General features: G+C 43.7%; 1 protein-coding gene across 1 annotated transcript in view; it reads left to right on the top strand.

The window, feature by feature from the left end:
• The first annotated feature begins 3,945 nt into the window (after nucleotides 1–3,945).
• DHX37 (DEAH-box helicase 37) overlaps nucleotides 3,946–16,542 on the top strand; it is a 40,316-nt gene continuing 27,719 nt past the window's right edge. The window contains exons 1-8 of the mRNA XM_060785583.2: nucleotides 3,946–4,113; nucleotides 6,725–6,894; nucleotides 8,856–8,968; nucleotides 11,405–11,714; nucleotides 13,811–13,959; nucleotides 14,044–14,136; nucleotides 14,250–14,346; nucleotides 14,810–14,923. Of these exons, the coding sequence (XP_060641566.2) occupies nucleotides 4,023–4,113; nucleotides 6,725–6,894; nucleotides 8,856–8,968; nucleotides 11,405–11,714; nucleotides 13,811–13,959; nucleotides 14,044–14,136; nucleotides 14,250–14,346; nucleotides 14,810–14,923 (1,137 nt within the window). The 5' untranslated portion in view covers nucleotides 3,946–4,022. The remainder of the gene's footprint in view (nucleotides 4,114–6,724; nucleotides 6,895–8,855; nucleotides 8,969–11,404; nucleotides 11,715–13,810; nucleotides 13,960–14,043; nucleotides 14,137–14,249; nucleotides 14,347–14,809; nucleotides 14,924–16,542) is intronic.

Here is a 16,542-nt window from a genome sequence, read left to right on the forward strand (position 1 = left end):
ACTTTCTCAGAGACAGCTTGTCCTTATCTGTAACAAATCTTCCTCTGCAATGATCAATTGCAGGAGGTTTTTTTTGGACACATCAACTAATCCACAAAAAAGAAAAGAAAAACAGCACCAAGACCCAACTGGAGACCTTTTCAACAGGCCTACCTACTAATGGCCTGTTGGGATAAACAAGAGTATTATCATTTTGCAGGTGAACAAATAGGAAGCAGTCCAAGAAGGAAGATCTCTCAAATCTTCATCTAAGGAGCCTTCAAGGGCAATGAGATCAGTTCCCAAGTCAGGCAGAACTTGATAGGTGTGCTGCACAGTGTGTTGTTCATTGGTTCATTCATGAATGCATAGACATATCAAACTCAAGACCCACAGGCGAAATTCAGCCCACCATGTCATTTTATGTGGCCCTCCAGATGCTGGACTGCACCTCCTGTATTCCTCATCATGACACATCATGACTAGAGCAGATGATGGGAGTTGGAATACAGGAACATCTGGAAGGCTGCCATTTGTTCTGTTTAGTCTAGAGAGTGGGGTTTGGATTGAGATCCAAAGTTTGTGGATAGGATGCCTGGCTTTAAAACATCCTTAAACCTTTCCCCAGCCTCAGAGCCGCAAAGGCTGGTGGGTTGCCATTCCCATCACCTTCAATCTGTGTGGTGGATAATCAAAAGTGATGGGAGTAGTTGTTCAGTAACATCTGAGGACCCAAACTGGGTAAAAACTAAACAGCACCAACCATTATGTTAAAGATATTACGGTTGGCCCTTTCTATATCCACAGATTCTCCTTTTATGGATTCAACAGATCTTTGAAGGCAACTTGAATGGAAATGGGTTTGGCACCGCTGGCATAGAACATAGGCCATTTGCATTCACACAAATAAATGCAATATGTAAAAAGGCAGCATTATAAAAGAGCAGCAATGTGAAACATACACATGGTTTGCCTATTAAAATCAAATACCACTGAGATACAATCTAACATCAAAAAGGTAACGTTCTATAGCTAAGAGCAGTTCTTTCACCAATTGGATATTTGTATTGATTTGATTGTGATTTGGTGTCCATGAAGCACGGGGGCTGACGTTCTTTGGGTGCTTTACAGGCTTTCCACATAGCTGTATAAAATCCACATTGAACTGGATTATATGGCAGTGTGGACAAAGGGCCTTTCCACACAGACATATAACCCATAATATCAAGGCAGATAATCCACAATATCTGCTTTGAACTGGATTGTCTTGAGTCCACGCTGCCATATAATCCAGTTAAATGTGGATGTTATATAGTTGTGTAGAAAGAGCCTCAGATAGATAACCCAGGGTCCTTCGACACAGCCATATAAACCTAAATATCAAGGCAGAAAATCCCACAATATCTGCTATGAACTGGGTTTGCTGAGTCCACACTGCCATATATTCCAGTTCAAAGTATATAATGTGGGATTTTCTTCAGCTGTGTGGAATGGGCCTTATTGCCTATTACAGAGAAAACCATCTAATTCCTAATCCATCTAAAATGTAGATGTGTGCTTTTAATCTTAAGAACTGACAAGCATCTCGAGCTCCGAGAATCACCTGGGAAGGAATCCCACTGGAGCATTGCAGCACACCAACATACCTGGGATTTACTTTGGACCGTGCTCTGACTTACAAGAAGCACTGCTTGTACATCAAGCAAAAAGTGGGTGCTAGAAATAACATCATACGAAAGTTGACTGGCACAACCTGGGATCACAACCAGACATAGTGAAGGCATCTGCCCTGGCGCTTTGCTGCTCTGCTGCTGAGTACACATGCCCAGTGTGGAACACATCTCACCATGCTAAAACAGTGGATGTGGCTCTTAATAAGACATGTCACATTATCACGAGGTATCTACACCCTACTCCATTGGAGAAATTATACTGTTAGCCGGTATTACACCACCTGACATCTGTCTGGAAGTAGCAGCCAGCAATGAAAGGACCAAGGTATTGACATCTCCGGCCCTTCTGTTTGGACGTCAGCCAGCAAGCCAATGCTTTAAATCAAGAAACAGCTTCCTAAGATCTACAGAGATACTCGCAGGAACACCTCAGTAAGCAAGAGTCCAAAAGTGGCAGGTGAAAACCCAGAACCTCAATCAGTGGTCGATACTGGATGAGGCACACAGAAGAGTGGACAACTTGGAAGGCGCTGAACAGACTGCACTCTGGCACCACGAGATGTAGAGCCAACCTTAAGAAATGGGGCCACAAAGTGGAGTCCACAACATGCGAGTGTGGAGAAGAGCAAACCACAGACCATCTCTTACAATGCAGTTTGAGCCCTGCCATTTGCACAATGGAGGACCTTCTCACAGCGACACCTGGGGCGCTCCAAGTGGCCAGCTTCTGGCCAAAGGAAATTTAGTATAATGCCAAGTTTTTAACTTTAGTTGTGGTTTTAAATACATTATTACTGCATTATCAACTTGCTTCTGACACAATAAGGACTCTTCCACACAGCCACATAAGCCAGAATATCAATGCAGAATAACCCATAAGATTTGCTTTGAACTGGATTATCAGAGTCCACACTGCCATATATTCCAGTGCAAAGCAGAAAATCATAGAATCAAAGAGTTGGAAGAGACCTCATGGGCCATCCAGTCCAACCCCCTGCCAAGAAGCAGGAATATTGCATTCAAATCACCCCTGACAGATGGCCATCCAGCCTCTGTTTAAAAGCTTCCAAAGAAGGAGCCTCCTCCACACTCCGGGGCAGAGAGTTCCACTGCTGAACGGCTCTCACAGTCAGGAAGTTCTTCGTCATGTTCAGATGGAATCTCCTCTCTTGTAGTTTGAAGCCATTGTTCCTTGTCCTAATCTCCATGGAAGCAGAAAACAAGCTTGCTCCCTCCTCCCTGTGGCTTCCTCTCACATATTTATACATGGCTATCATGTCTCCTCTCAGCCTTCTCTTCTTCAGGCTAAACATGCCCAGCTCTTTAAGCCACTCCTCATAGGGCTTGTTCTCCAGACCCTTGATCGTTTTAGTCGCCCTCCTCTGGACACATTCCAGCTTGTCAATATCTCTCTTGAATTGTGGTGCCCAGAATTGGACACAATATTCCAGGTGTGGTCTAACCAAAGCAGAATAGAGGGGTAGCATTACTTCCCTGGATCTAGACACTATGCTCCTATTGATGCAGGCCAAAATCCCATTGGCTTCTTTTGCCGCCACATCACATTGTTGGCTAATGTTTAACTTCCTGTCCACGAGGACTCCAAGATCTTTTTCACACGTACTGCTCTGGAGCCAGGCGTCCCCCATTCTGTATCTTTGCATTTTGTTTTTTCCTGCCAAAGTGGAGCATCTTGCATTTGTCCCTGTTGAATTTCATTTTGTTAGTTTTGGCCATTCATCTCTCTAATCTGTCAAGATGGTTTTGAATCCTGCTCCTGTCCTCTGGAGTATTGGCTATCCCTCCCAATTTGGTGTCGTCTGCAAACTTGATGATCCTGCCTTCTAACCCTTCATCTAAGTCATGAATAAAGATGTTGAACAGGACCGGGCCCAGGACGGAACCCTGCGGCACTCCGCTCGTCACTTCTTTCCAGGATGAAGAGGAAGCATTGGTGAGCACACTCTGGGTTCGTCCAATTTCCCAATTACAGATCCACCTCACCGTAGTTTTGCCTAGCCCCCATTGGACTAGTTTCCTTGCCAGAAGGTCGTGGGTTATGTGGGGTTTTATTCAGCTGTGAGGAAGGGGCCCCAGATAACACGGTTCAAAGCAGATCTAATGGATTGCCTACCTTGCTTTGACTCTGGCCAGGGCCCTGTGTGTTTTTCAAATAGCCCTCACTCTCGCAAAGCCCCGCCCTCTTTGGGCTGCTCCCTCCCTGAAGGCCTCGCTTCTCAGCTGCAAGCTCCGCCCACACTCGACGTCGACACGCGGTCCGTAGCCCCGCCTCCCAACCTATGGGTTCCACCGGAGTGGCTTCCGGCGGAAGTTCTGTGGCTGTGTCTTCACGTGCAGGGCCTGAGCGCCATGGGGAAGGCGAACAAGCGGCGCCAGAGGATGGCGCGGGGTCTTGACGTGCCTCCGCCGCCCCCGGAAGCGGTGCAAGTGGAGCTGGAGGGTGAGGAGCCGGGGCTGAAGGCTGGCCGGCCTGGCCTTGCCTTCTGCCTTCCTTCGGCTCTATTTGCCGGGCGAGCGGGAAGGAAACTCGGGCTTAGAGCGGGACTAAAAGTCACCAAATGAGGGAGGGCCCTTCCACACAGCTCTGTATCCCAGAATATCAAGGCAGAAAATCCCACTATATCTGCTTGGAGCTGGGTTATCTGAGTCCATACTCTGATAATGTGGGATTTCGTGCCTTGATACTCTGGGATATAGGGTTGTGTGGAAGGGCCCCTAGTGAGAGGAAGGGCCCTTCCACACGGTCCTATATCCCAGGATATCAAGGCAGACAATCCCACAATATCTGCTTTGAACTGGGTCATCTGAGTCCACACTCAGATAATGTGGGATTTTCTGTTTTGATATTCTAAGATATAGGGCTGTGTTGAAGGGCCCTCAGTTCCAACAGAGAGAAATGTATGCTATCATACTGAAACAGAATAAAAGTGAAATGAAATGTAGGATGAGTGACACTTGGCTTGAAAACAGTCCATGCCAAAGGGATTTCTCAAGGGTCCTCACCTGGGGGTGGAGGTGTGTCAGCCAGTTCTGGATGGGGTCCCCCTCCTCCTGGAAGTCTGTGCCCACAGTTTGGGATTCTCCTAGATCCCTCTCTCCAAATGTCAATCCAGGGAGCAGCGACAATGGTCAGGAGGGCTTACTATCAGCTTTGGTTGAGACGCCAACTGCGTCCCTTCCTAGATTTGGAGGAAATGAGAGAAATCTACCACTCAGAAGGGAAATTATCTCCTGGAAGAGCTGTTAACATGGGGGCAAGGTGCCTCCACTGAAGCTTTGTCTATAATTCTTGTTTCCACAACAAGCCACATTTTTCAAAATTGAATTATAACAGGGACAGAAAGTGAGGGTAAGTCTTCTGAAGATGGGCACATGCAGCAAAACAAATGTCACAGGAGTGTTGTTCCCTTCCCTATGCAATCCAAATCTTATATATATGTTAACATTATATATACATTCATATATATTCTCACACACACACACATATATATTTGTGTGTGTGTGTGTGTGTATGTATGTAGATATATGAAGCTACACTTAAAAATAAAGGAGCCCCCGGTGGCACAGTGGGTTGAACCGCTGGGCTGCTGAATTTACTAACTGAAAAGTTGCCGGTTCGAATCCAGGGAGCCAGGTGAACTCCCGCTGTTAGCCCCAGCTTCTGCAAACTTAGCAGTTCGGAAACATGCAAATGTGAGTAGATCAATAGGCACTGCTCTGGCGGGAAAGTAACAGCACTCCATGCAGTCATGCTGGCCACATGACCTTGGAGGTGTCTACGGACAAGGCTGGCTCTTGGGCTTGGAAATTGAGATGAGCGCCAACCCCCAGAGTTGGACACAACTAAACTTAATGTAGGGGAAACCTTTATCTACCTACACTTAAAAATAGTCTCTGTTCCGACTTACAAACAAATTCGAGAACAAACGTACAGAATCTATCTTGTTCCTCACTTGGGACCTTCCTGTCCTTCATCAAAAACACAGTCCTGTAAAAATCCGAACCAGGTGGCACTGCGGTTCACTTCCTAGGCTGTGAATGGGGGAATCCAGGGTGACCTTGGGTCAGTCTGAAAGAGCCCTGAACTGATTGTCACAACTGCAAGGTATGCCTGTATATCTAAGTTCATACTTGCAGAAACCCATGCTGGTTTTTAAAATCGTTTTCCATGATCCAATGGTTCATGGAGGCCGAGGGGTAAGGAGGCTGCTATAGATGGAGCACCCTTTCCCTGAAAAGCTGGGGACCAGAAAGGTTTGGGATTTTTTGTTTCCTGGTTTGGGAATATATTGGCATAGAAAGCAACTGAAATCTCTCTTGGGAGTTGAAAGACAACATTCACAGGTACCTCCTACACTGAGGGTTGTTTGATACAGAGGATTTCTCATTGTTTTGGTCAGTGTTTTAAAGAGGTCTGCACCTTGAAACAAAAGCTGCCATGGAATGGGGAGTTTAAATCCACATTGTATAGAATCAGTTGGAAGAGACCCAAGGGGGCATCTAGTCGAGCCCCTTATCATGCAGGAAAAGTACAATCAAAGCGCCCCAACAGGTGGCCATTCAGCCTCTGTTTCAAAGCCTCAAAGGAAGAAGCATCCACCAGATTCCAAGGCAGAGAGTTCCACGGCTGAACAACTCTAAGTTTTTCCTAATGGTAGTGCACGCACTGGTAACTCCTGCAATGCACTTTACATTGGGCTACCCTTGTCCCAAGTTAGGAAACTCCAATTGGTTCAAAATACGGCAGCCAGATTGGTTACAGGAACATCTAGGAATGAGCATATCACACCTATCCTAAAGTCACTCCACTGGCTGCCAATTAGTTTCAGGGCAAAGTACAAGGTTTTGGTTTTGTATGGTGCAGCTGTGAAGCAGCTGGACATGCATATTTCTTGCTTTGTCTATTCGCATGTCTACAACCATGAATAGGCCTGGCAGCATCATTGGGCTCATTAGGTCTTTCATTGATCTAACTATGCATAAAACTGAGCTGAAAACTCCATAGCATTGCAATGACTAGAGTGGAACTTCCCCTCCTTTATTCCCCCCAGATGAAGCTGTCTTGAAAGGGGTTGGTGGAAGCAATGCCCTGGTTCTTCCGTCACGAAAAACCAAAGAGAAGAAAGACGTATGTGAAAAGTACCCAGAAAAGAAACCTCTGAGCAAGAAGCAGAAGAAGATCCTGCAGAAGGTTTTGGAGCAGAAAGAAAAGAAAGCAAAGGTGTGTTTTGGTGTGTCATTGACAGTGTGTGTTCATCTGGAGTTATTGATTCTCACAAATGAAAGAAAATGATAACTCTTTTAAAATAATGTTAGATATTTTACCTGACTTGTACATATATGCTTAGATGCAGCTGTGATCGCTTTCATTTTTTTGGTGTCTCTGTGTGTTATTCTTTGTTAAAATTATTCATCATATGTTATGGTCCTGTCACAGACTTGATAATTTTTGCTAGATCATGCAATGCTTGCTTTCTTGTGGCCAAATGTGTGACTTCTTTTGGCTGAAAAACAATAGGGGTCAAATGGATTTGAGGTGCTTAGAAAGCTCTGATCTTTGTATCAAAAATATAATTATGATGGTGGGGGGAGGGACATGACAAATAATAACAATATACAATCCATACCAATCTATACACATAATAAAAGTAATAACATGTATGTGTGTATGCTGCTGGAGTGTCCACTTACAGAGACAAGCTCCTACCTCCACAAACAGCTATAGCTCCCACTGCTCAGGAGACACCAAAGGCATTGCAGGTTATAGCGAGAGCCATGAATTTGTCCAAGAGCCCTGCCAATGTCCTCCACAAACACCTTACTGCCCCCCACCCAACTGATGGCTTTCATACGGGGACGATGTCACCCTAGATTTTTTGTGTTTCTTCCACAACAGACCTCCCAGTGTTTCTGACTCTCTCCATTGGTGTGGAATTTGCATGACCCCACCCTGCATCTTCCGTAATTCTTTCCTATTTTTTTCTATGGCACATGACAAACAGAGGAATTGGTCAGCAACTGAACATACTAGAGAGGTTTGGGGAGAATTCATCATGATTTATAGGAGTTGTAGGTCCTTCGATGTATAGTTCACCTGCAGTCTTAAGAGCACTCTGAACTCCACCAGTGATGGACCTGGAATTAACTTGGCACACAGACCACCCCCCAATGACCAACAAAACTACCGAAGGTCTTTGGAGCGATTTATAGGAGTTGTAGTTCACCTATATCCAGAGCGCACTGTGAACCCAAGCAACAATGGATCTGGACCAAACTTGGCATTCATACTTTATATGCCCAAATTTGAATACTGGTGGGTTTTGTGGGGAGTTGTAGGTACTGGGAGTTATAGTTCACCTGCAATCTAAGAGCACTCTGAAATCCACTAACAATGGATCTGGAACTAACTTGGCACACAGAGCCCCCATGACCAGCAAAAGTTTTTAATTTCTATTTTGTATAATAGACTTAACAGCTCCCCCATTTCTGAAGTTGAGGGCAGTTGAAACCCTTTTAATGTGAGTGCAGTGACAAACTAATAACAAAAACTAAAAGTTAGATTACACTATGTAACAACACTTGAGAAATGTTCTTTTCCTGGTTTGAAATTGTTATTTCCTGTTTAATTGTGTGGTCCTTAACTCTGAAAATAGTTGTTCTACTCCAGAAACTTTATTTTGTGGCTGCCACAAACAATGTTGATTTGGTTGAGACTCGATGATGAGATATTGAAAAACTATAGCAAAATGTGCTGCAGGATTTCCCTCCCAAAAAAACAAAAGTTTTTCCAGTCTAATAAACCTTTCCATCCTTTTATGATAGAAGCAATTAGGAAATGACATTTGTAACCCAGGAACAAAAATCATGTTACATAGTGTTATTCATTGGCTTCTTCTTAGTATCATCTCTTTTTCCTCTTGTCTTCCACATTCTTTGTTTGTACCTTTACATTTCTTCTCGTCATCCGTTAATTGTTTTCAAATGCATCGTCACTAAACTGCTGTGATAACAGCTTGGGGCAATGACTTCTCTTTAGCTTTTATTACTTTGTCAAGCGTTATGAACACCAATGCTGCTAACAAAAAGAATTATGAACCCTCCTGAAAAGGAGACAATACAACCCCAAAATCTTAACTGAAACAGGCTCGCCTAATGTCTATTCTTTATTATTTCTCATGGTAGCGAGCTGAGTTGCTGAAAAAACTAAGCGAAGTCCAGGCTTCTGAGGCTGAAATGAAATTGCTGTACACCACTTCCCAGATAGGGACAGGGAAGCGAATGTACCAGGCGAAACGGTAAGGCACAGAGGCATCAGCCTCACCTTAGCCTATTAACTAAAAAATACAGTAATACTTTGACTCAAGAGTTCCTCTTGCCTGTTCTGAAGAACACATCTGCGGTCTATTTTAAAATACAGCTAAGGTCAGGCACTGTTTACACTTTAGTCGTTTAATTGTCTGGGATATAGGTTTTTTGTGCAATTATGCTTTATTAGTAAAACTAGCTTGGGTACCCAGCGTTGCCCAGATTATTTGAAAAAAATCATATTTTAATTGTACAATATGCATAAGGTTATGGGTGAACTTCAACTCCTACCATGGTGAGTCAGTCCCCTCAAACCCCTCCAGTAGGTTGAGTTAGTCATGGGGGTTCTGTGTGCCAAGTTTGGTCCAGGTCCATCATTGGTGGACGTCACCGTTTCTCTGGTTGTAGGTGAACTACAGCTCCCAGGAAAGGTCAGTTCTCCCCAAACCCTTCCAGTAATCAGATTTCAACTTATTGGGTATGTGTGCCAAGTTTGATCCAGATCCATTGGTGACAGGCAGAGAGGGCAGTCTAGGAATAAAATTCGTTGATTGTGTGTGGTTTTTATTCCTGGTAAGTTTGGCTTCATGAAAAGCGAGAGAGCAAGAAAGGGAGGGAGGCTGGAATGAGGACAATATGAAGAAAATGATGCTTGTGCACTGTGCTTCCTTGCACAACTTCATACATCAACCATTTTAAAGTTGGTCTTTTATTATTGTTCCATGTGAATGTGCTTTGATACATTATTTGTTATTTATAAAGTACATTTATTTCAGAACATGTAACAAAAGGGGGAGGTTCAGGGGGCTGGAATGTATTAATAGCATTTCAGTTGGAAAATTTGCATCCAGATAAGAGTTTTGTTAGTTAAGACAGTGTTTCTCAACCTGGAGGTCGGGACTCCTGGAGGGGTTGCAAGTGGGGTGACAGAGGGTCACCAAAGACCATCAGAAAACACAGTATATTTTCTGTTGGATATGGGGGTTCTGTATGGGATGTTTGGCCCAATTCTATCATTGGTGGGGTTCAGAATGCTCTTTGATTGTAGATGAACTATAAATTCCAGCAAAAACAAGCTCTATTTTCCCCAGACTCCACCAGTGTTCACATTTGGGCATATTGAGTATTTGTGCCAAGTTTGGTGCAAACCTATCTTTGTTTGAGTCCACAGTGCTCTCTGGATGTAGGTGAACTAGAACTCCAAAACTCAAGGACAATGCCCCATCAAATCATTCCAGTATTTTCTCTTGGTCATGGGAGTGTTTGTTTATTTATTTATTTATTTATTTATTTAGGGCTTTTATATCCCATCCTATCTCAACCTCCGCAGAGGGACTCAGGACAGCTAGCAAATCGGCACCCATGGCACCCACATGAAAACATGAATATACTATTTAACAACAATATAATAAAACAGCAATATAAGCAGTATACACAGTGTAAAACCATATGAACAATATAAAAACAGACAGTTCCATCGTTGGTGGAATTCAGAATGCTCTTTGATTGTAGGTGGACTATAAATCCCAGCAACTACAACTCCCAAATGACAAAATCAATCTCCCCAACCCCACCATTATTCAAATGTGGGGGTATTTTTGTCAAATTTGGTCCAGTGAATGATAATACATCTTGCCTATCTGATATTTATATTACAATTTGTAAAAGTTGCAAAATCACAGTTATGAAGTAGCAATGAAAATAATTTTATGGTTGGGAACCACCACAACATGAGGAACTGTATTAAGGGGTCGCGACATTAGGAAGGTTGAGAACCACTGAGTTAAGAGCTTGGTCAAGGAGCAAATAAAACTCTTAAGTCAAGGTATCACTGTTATTCAAGGTAACAGGTAAATAAAATGGTAACATAAACAGTAATAGTCTATAGAAACTTTCAAGATACGAGGCATGAAAACAGCTATTAAAATGCTCAATAGAATGAGTGTGGGACCTTTACCACTCCAAATATATGGATGTCAGGTTCCAAAAGTTTAGTCAGTGGTTAGAAATTTATGGAATTGCAATCTGATATATTTGGTGGACCTACAATCCAACAATTAAAACAGCTTCCAACAAACATGAAACTTCTAAACAAATGATCTGATGAAATTGGATTGCACAGGGTCCTTGGAAAGCTATGTTTCCCTTGGAAAAGAATGCCCAAGCCTGCCTGCAGCAGATATTCTCTGCACTGATAGCCATCCACTCTCCAGTGAAGGAGAGGAATATTTTAAAAGTGTATGTTCAGTTACTATCGATGCTTTTCTGCAGTTTGGGACTCGTGTGCCATTTCTGCCATCTGTTTGTGATCCCAGATTGTGAAGTGAGCTTTGATCTTCCTAGCTGATGCACCTGAGCATCTAAAAATACTGAGCATGTTTGGGATGAATTTTATCTCATGTGTAAATGTGGTGTTGGTATTTCAGGGCCATCCACGAAGTAAGTGCCTCTTGTCCTGAAAAAATTAGAAGTATTGGAGGTGCAAATAGGAAGAGATTCAGACTTGAACTTGAGCCAGAGGAGGAAGAATGCGAGAATTCCGAAGAAGAGGAAAAGAAGGTGGAGGAGGAAATTGCAAAGCCAGCCCCAGAAGCCTCTAATGACAACATGCCACCCAGTCAGCCAGTGGACACAATTATGTCTCCACCCAACATCCTGAAGCAGCATCAATCCTCTTCTAAGCCATCTGCAGAACCTGCAGTTTTTATCCCAGTGGATCGAACTCCTGAGATTCAGGTTGGTTCTTTTTCTTGAATGTGCAGATTTGTACTGATCGTAGTTCTTCTCCATCACAAGTAAGAGCAGCTAGTGGAAGAATTATAGTGCTTTTTGTAAGAATTATCATGTTCATTTGCTGAAATATCCATCATAATAACAAGGGCCACAAGACTTGTCAGCAGACAACTCTGAGACGATCTGCTGGAAATGATTTTTGAAGATGGAAGATTTCATCGCATTTCTCGTGCCGTTCGGAATTCAAGGTTACCATGTTGCAAGGAAGAAAGTGGTGCAGTTTTGTGGGAGGGAAGTGACAGGATAATTTGGTTGACTGGAAACTGCAATCTTTAAAACACCTGTACTATTGAAGATGTGTCACCAAACAACATAGGACTCATTTGTGAGCAAACAGGCATAAGTTGTACCTTCAAGCTGCTTTTGGCTTATGAGATCCCTTAAAGTGAACCTATTTGGGTTTTCTTGGCAAGAGTTCTTCAGAAGGAGTTTGCCTTTTTCTGAGGCTGAAATAATGTGACTTGCCCAAGATCGCCTAATTTATTTATTTCATATCAAAAGCATTGCATAAATTAGTGTAAAACCGATAAACTAGAAGGTATGCAGGCAGCTAAATATCTTTTGACCAAAAACAGACAGCATTGTCTGTAGCCTCCAACAATTCCTCCTCTGTACATGAGGCAGGGCACAATGGACAAGCATACAGATGCAGAGTTGTCTGTTCTGCTCCATAGTCGCACAAGGTGTGGGATTCTTTTAGGTAGTGCCATTTTGCCAGGTTGTCTTTTGATCTGCACACTCCGCTTCCGAGTCTTTTTAGGGACTTCCAGGTTGCCCATTCTTGGTTTGGCCCTGGAGGAAGATCCTCGTGAGGGGCCATCCAGTTGGGATTTCCTGATTTAGCTGCCCAGAGGGATACCCTTACTGTTGCTGGAGGGACGTCAAGAGGAGTGGTAGTTCTCATAAAGTTTTTCCTTGATTTGAGTCTATTGGGAGGAGGCAGGCTGGTAGCCATGTAGTGGGTGGCTTTCACAGTGTTCAACTTTATTTCTCTCACATTTAGCAGCAACTTCCCGTTTCACATTGGGGGGGGGGGGGGGGGGGCACTGCCAGCTAGCATGTAGAGTTTATCAACAGGTGTAGGTTTAAGACACCCTGTGATTATTCTGCATGTTTCATTCAGTGCTATATTCACCTGCTTTGCATGAACAGACCTATGCCAAACAGGGCAGGCATACTCAGCAGTTGAGTAACACAAGGCTAGGGCTGATGTTCTTATTAATTTTGGGTCTACACCCCATGCGCTGCCAGTAAGTTTTGCAGGATCACCTAATGTGTTTCTGTGGATGAGCAGGTTATTTATTTATTTATTTATTTACAGTATTTATGTTCCGCTCTTTTCACCACAAAGGGGACTTAGGATGGATCACAGAACATATATACGGCAAATATTCGATGCCGGTTGTGTAATGACAAGATGGGCTACAGATAGCGGTATATATTTAGGTTTTCCCATCTTTTGGCATCTTTGGAGGCTGTGCTTGCTTCTGGCCAGAGGGGAGTGCTGTCACTCCATTTCCTTGCTGAAAAGCATTTTTCTTTGTCGAAGGCTTTCATGGCCAGAATCACAACCTCTGAGGATGCCTGCCATAGATGCAGGCGAAACATCAGGAGAGAATGCTTCTGGAACATGGCCTTACATCCCGAAAAACGTACAGCAACCCAGCATTTTTCATTGTTCATAAACTTCCTCCTTTTTTCTGATCAAAATGTGGTTCTTATTTATCTACTCACATATTTGTTTTTGAACTGCTAGACTGGCAGAAGCTGGGCTGAAAAGTCAAGCGCTCACCCTGACCCAGGCTTCAAACTATCAACCTTCTGGTTGGCAAGATTTATTGCAGCTTGGTGATTAACCTACTGTGTTAAAGCCAGAATTATAGCGAAATTGCTCAATCTATTGCACCATGCTGACTCTCACTAGTATAACTTATTTACAATAATAGTGGGAATGCATCTTAGTTGCTTCTCTCTCCCCCCCCCCCCCCCCCCCAACTTCTTAGCTATGTCAAAATGCCTCTTTCGTTTTGTTTGAAAAGGAAGCCAGGCTGAAGCTGCCAATCCTTGCAGAAGAGCAAGTCATTATGGAAGCAATTCGGGAGAACTCTGTCGTCATCATATGTGGAGAAACCGGCAGTGGGAAGACCACACAAGTACCTCAGTTTCTCTATGAGGCAGGATATGCTAGGTATATTTCCTTTCCACCATGTCAGTCATTTTTCCCTGCATTTCCCCAATCCTCTGGTGTACATCTTTTTGTGACTCGTTACAGCTCCGGTGGCATCATTGGAATCACAGAACCTCGGCGTGTGGCAGCAGTGTCCATGTCGCACCGTGTGGCTGTGGAAATGAATTTGTCACATCGGTGAGTGTGCCACACACATAGTACTCCCAAATTGTGAAGTGTGGGATGCTAGGCGGCTCTTTTTACTCGCAGTTTGGATAATTTTGGATATTCTTTCCCTCATCTCTGCTCAGGGTGGTCTCGTACCAAATCCGCTATGAAGGAAATGTGACCGACGAGACCAAAATCAAATTCATGACAGATGGAGTGCTGTTAAAAGAAATCCAGAAGGTAGGTATTTGGGGAGGGGTCTCTCCACTGTCAGTTATGGAATGGAAGTGGTTTTGCTTTGAGGAAAGCAGGTAATGCCACATCATAGTATGCTGTGACACTTTAGTGTGGCCAAGAGAAAGAACCACTGAGAACTGGAGCTACCTCTTTCTCAGTGCTTTCTCTTTATCGCTTTGACTGTTTTCCAGGCTTCACTTGCTCATCTTCACTGTAGGGCTTGCAACAAATGTATTTTAGCCTGAAACAGCACATCTCCTGCAATGTGCATTTGTTTTGTTTATGACCAAGTGGCATTTAGGGGAAATCCCTGGGAAAAATCAAACATGGCTCAAGTGCACAGCATAGCTGAAGTTCAGCATAGCTGATGTTTTGGCTCCCACATAATTTTGTATGCCAGGCATTTCAGTTTATTCGTTTGGCAAGCGTAGAATCTCTTAGTTTCCTCCTCTTCTTCTGTCTCTAGGATTTTCTGCTGTCGAAGTATAGAGTCATTATTCTTGATGAAGCCCACGAAAGAAGCGTCTACACAGATATCCTGATTGGCCTCTTGTCTCGCATTGTGCCCCTTCGGAAGAAGGTGAGAGAGCTTGGAAAATGTGTTTACACTTTGGCTGTGTTCTCTAACTTGGCTTGCATAAATACTTAATATGCTGGGTTTTGCAGTCATATAATTAGCTGAACTAGTCTGTGTCTTTTTTTAAAAAAAAATCAACACATTTTCTTTGGCTGAAATAGTGTCCTGAATTAATTGATCAGTTGCGAAAATGAAAACTGAGGGAGGAGATACACTTCTCAGAATATTTGGTCTTTAAGATGATGTCCCTCCAGCAAAGGATCATTGCCTTGTCGCAGTGCTGGAGCTTGAGCACCTTGATGATGCCATGAGCAAAACCGTGAAGGGACACCCAAGGTGGGAAGGTCATGGCAGAGAGGTCAGACTAAATACAATCCCTGGTGAAGGTCATGGCAACCCACCCAAGCATTCTTGTCATGAGAACTAAATGGATCAGTACAACCAGAGATATGTCGATATACCATCAGAAGATGGGACTTCCAGGTTGGAAGATGGTCATTTCATTTGTGCACGTCTCGACCCAGTCATGCTTGCTTGGTGTCTCCTTAAGGTGGGAACAATGAAGAAACTGAAAGCTAGTCTCAGTTTTACCATAACAGTATTTTTTCCCTTATCCTGCTACTTAGGTCCATCTCACTTGCAGGAAAGGCCTGGTTCCAGCTACTGAACAGTAAATGATTCCCTGGCTCAGTCTCCATTTCTCTCTACTCTGTGAAATTTTGGCAAACATACTGAACTAGATTCTATTTATATTTCTCGTGCCAGAAGCAAATTGAGGGTACAGTTATAATTTATTTAAAAGAACACAAACAAAGTTAAGAACTTGCCATTATATTAAATTCCCTTTGACCAGAAGCTGACCACTTGGAGTGCCTCTGGTGTCGCTGTTAGAAGGTCCTCCATTGTGCATGTGGCAGGGCCCAGGTTGCATTGTAGTAAACGATCTGTGGTTTGCTCTTAGAATCATAGAGTTGGAAGAGACCTTGTGAGCTATTCAGTCCAACCCCCTGCCAAGAAGCAGGAAAATCACATTCAAAGCATCCCCGACAGATGGCCATCGAGCCTCTGTTTAAAAGCCTCCAAAGAAGGAACACTCCACACTCGCATGTTGTGGACTCCACTTTGTAGCCCCATTTCTTAAGGTTGGCTCTGCATCTCGTGGTGCCAGAGCGCAGTCTGTTCAGCACCTTCCAAGTTGCCCAGTCTTCTGTGTGCCCAGGAAGGAGTTTCTCATCCGGTCTCAGCCATGGATAGAGGTTCCGGATTTTAGCCTGCCACTTTTGGATTCTCACTTGCTGAGGTGTTCCTGCGAGTATCTCTGTAGATCTTAAAAAGCTATTTCTTGATTTAAGGCATTCGCGTGCTGGCTGATATCCGAACAGAGGATGGGCTAAAGATGTCACTGCCTTGGTCCTTTCATTACAGTATGCTACTTCCCAATGGATGTCAAGTGGTTCTGTACTGTCTAAACAGTATAATTTCTCCAGTGGAGTAGGGCGTAGACATCCTGTGATAATGCGGCATGTCTCATTAAGAGCCACATCCACTGTTTTAGCGTGATGAGATTCCACACTGGGCATGCATATTCAGCAGCAGAGTAGCAAAGCGCAAAGACAGATGTC

Source organism: Anolis sagrei, chromosome X (assembly GCF_037176765.1).
Source record: "Anolis sagrei isolate rAnoSag1 chromosome X, rAnoSag1.mat, whole genome shotgun sequence".
Lineage (NCBI taxonomy): Eukaryota > Metazoa > Chordata > Lepidosauria > Squamata > Dactyloidae > Anolis > Anolis sagrei.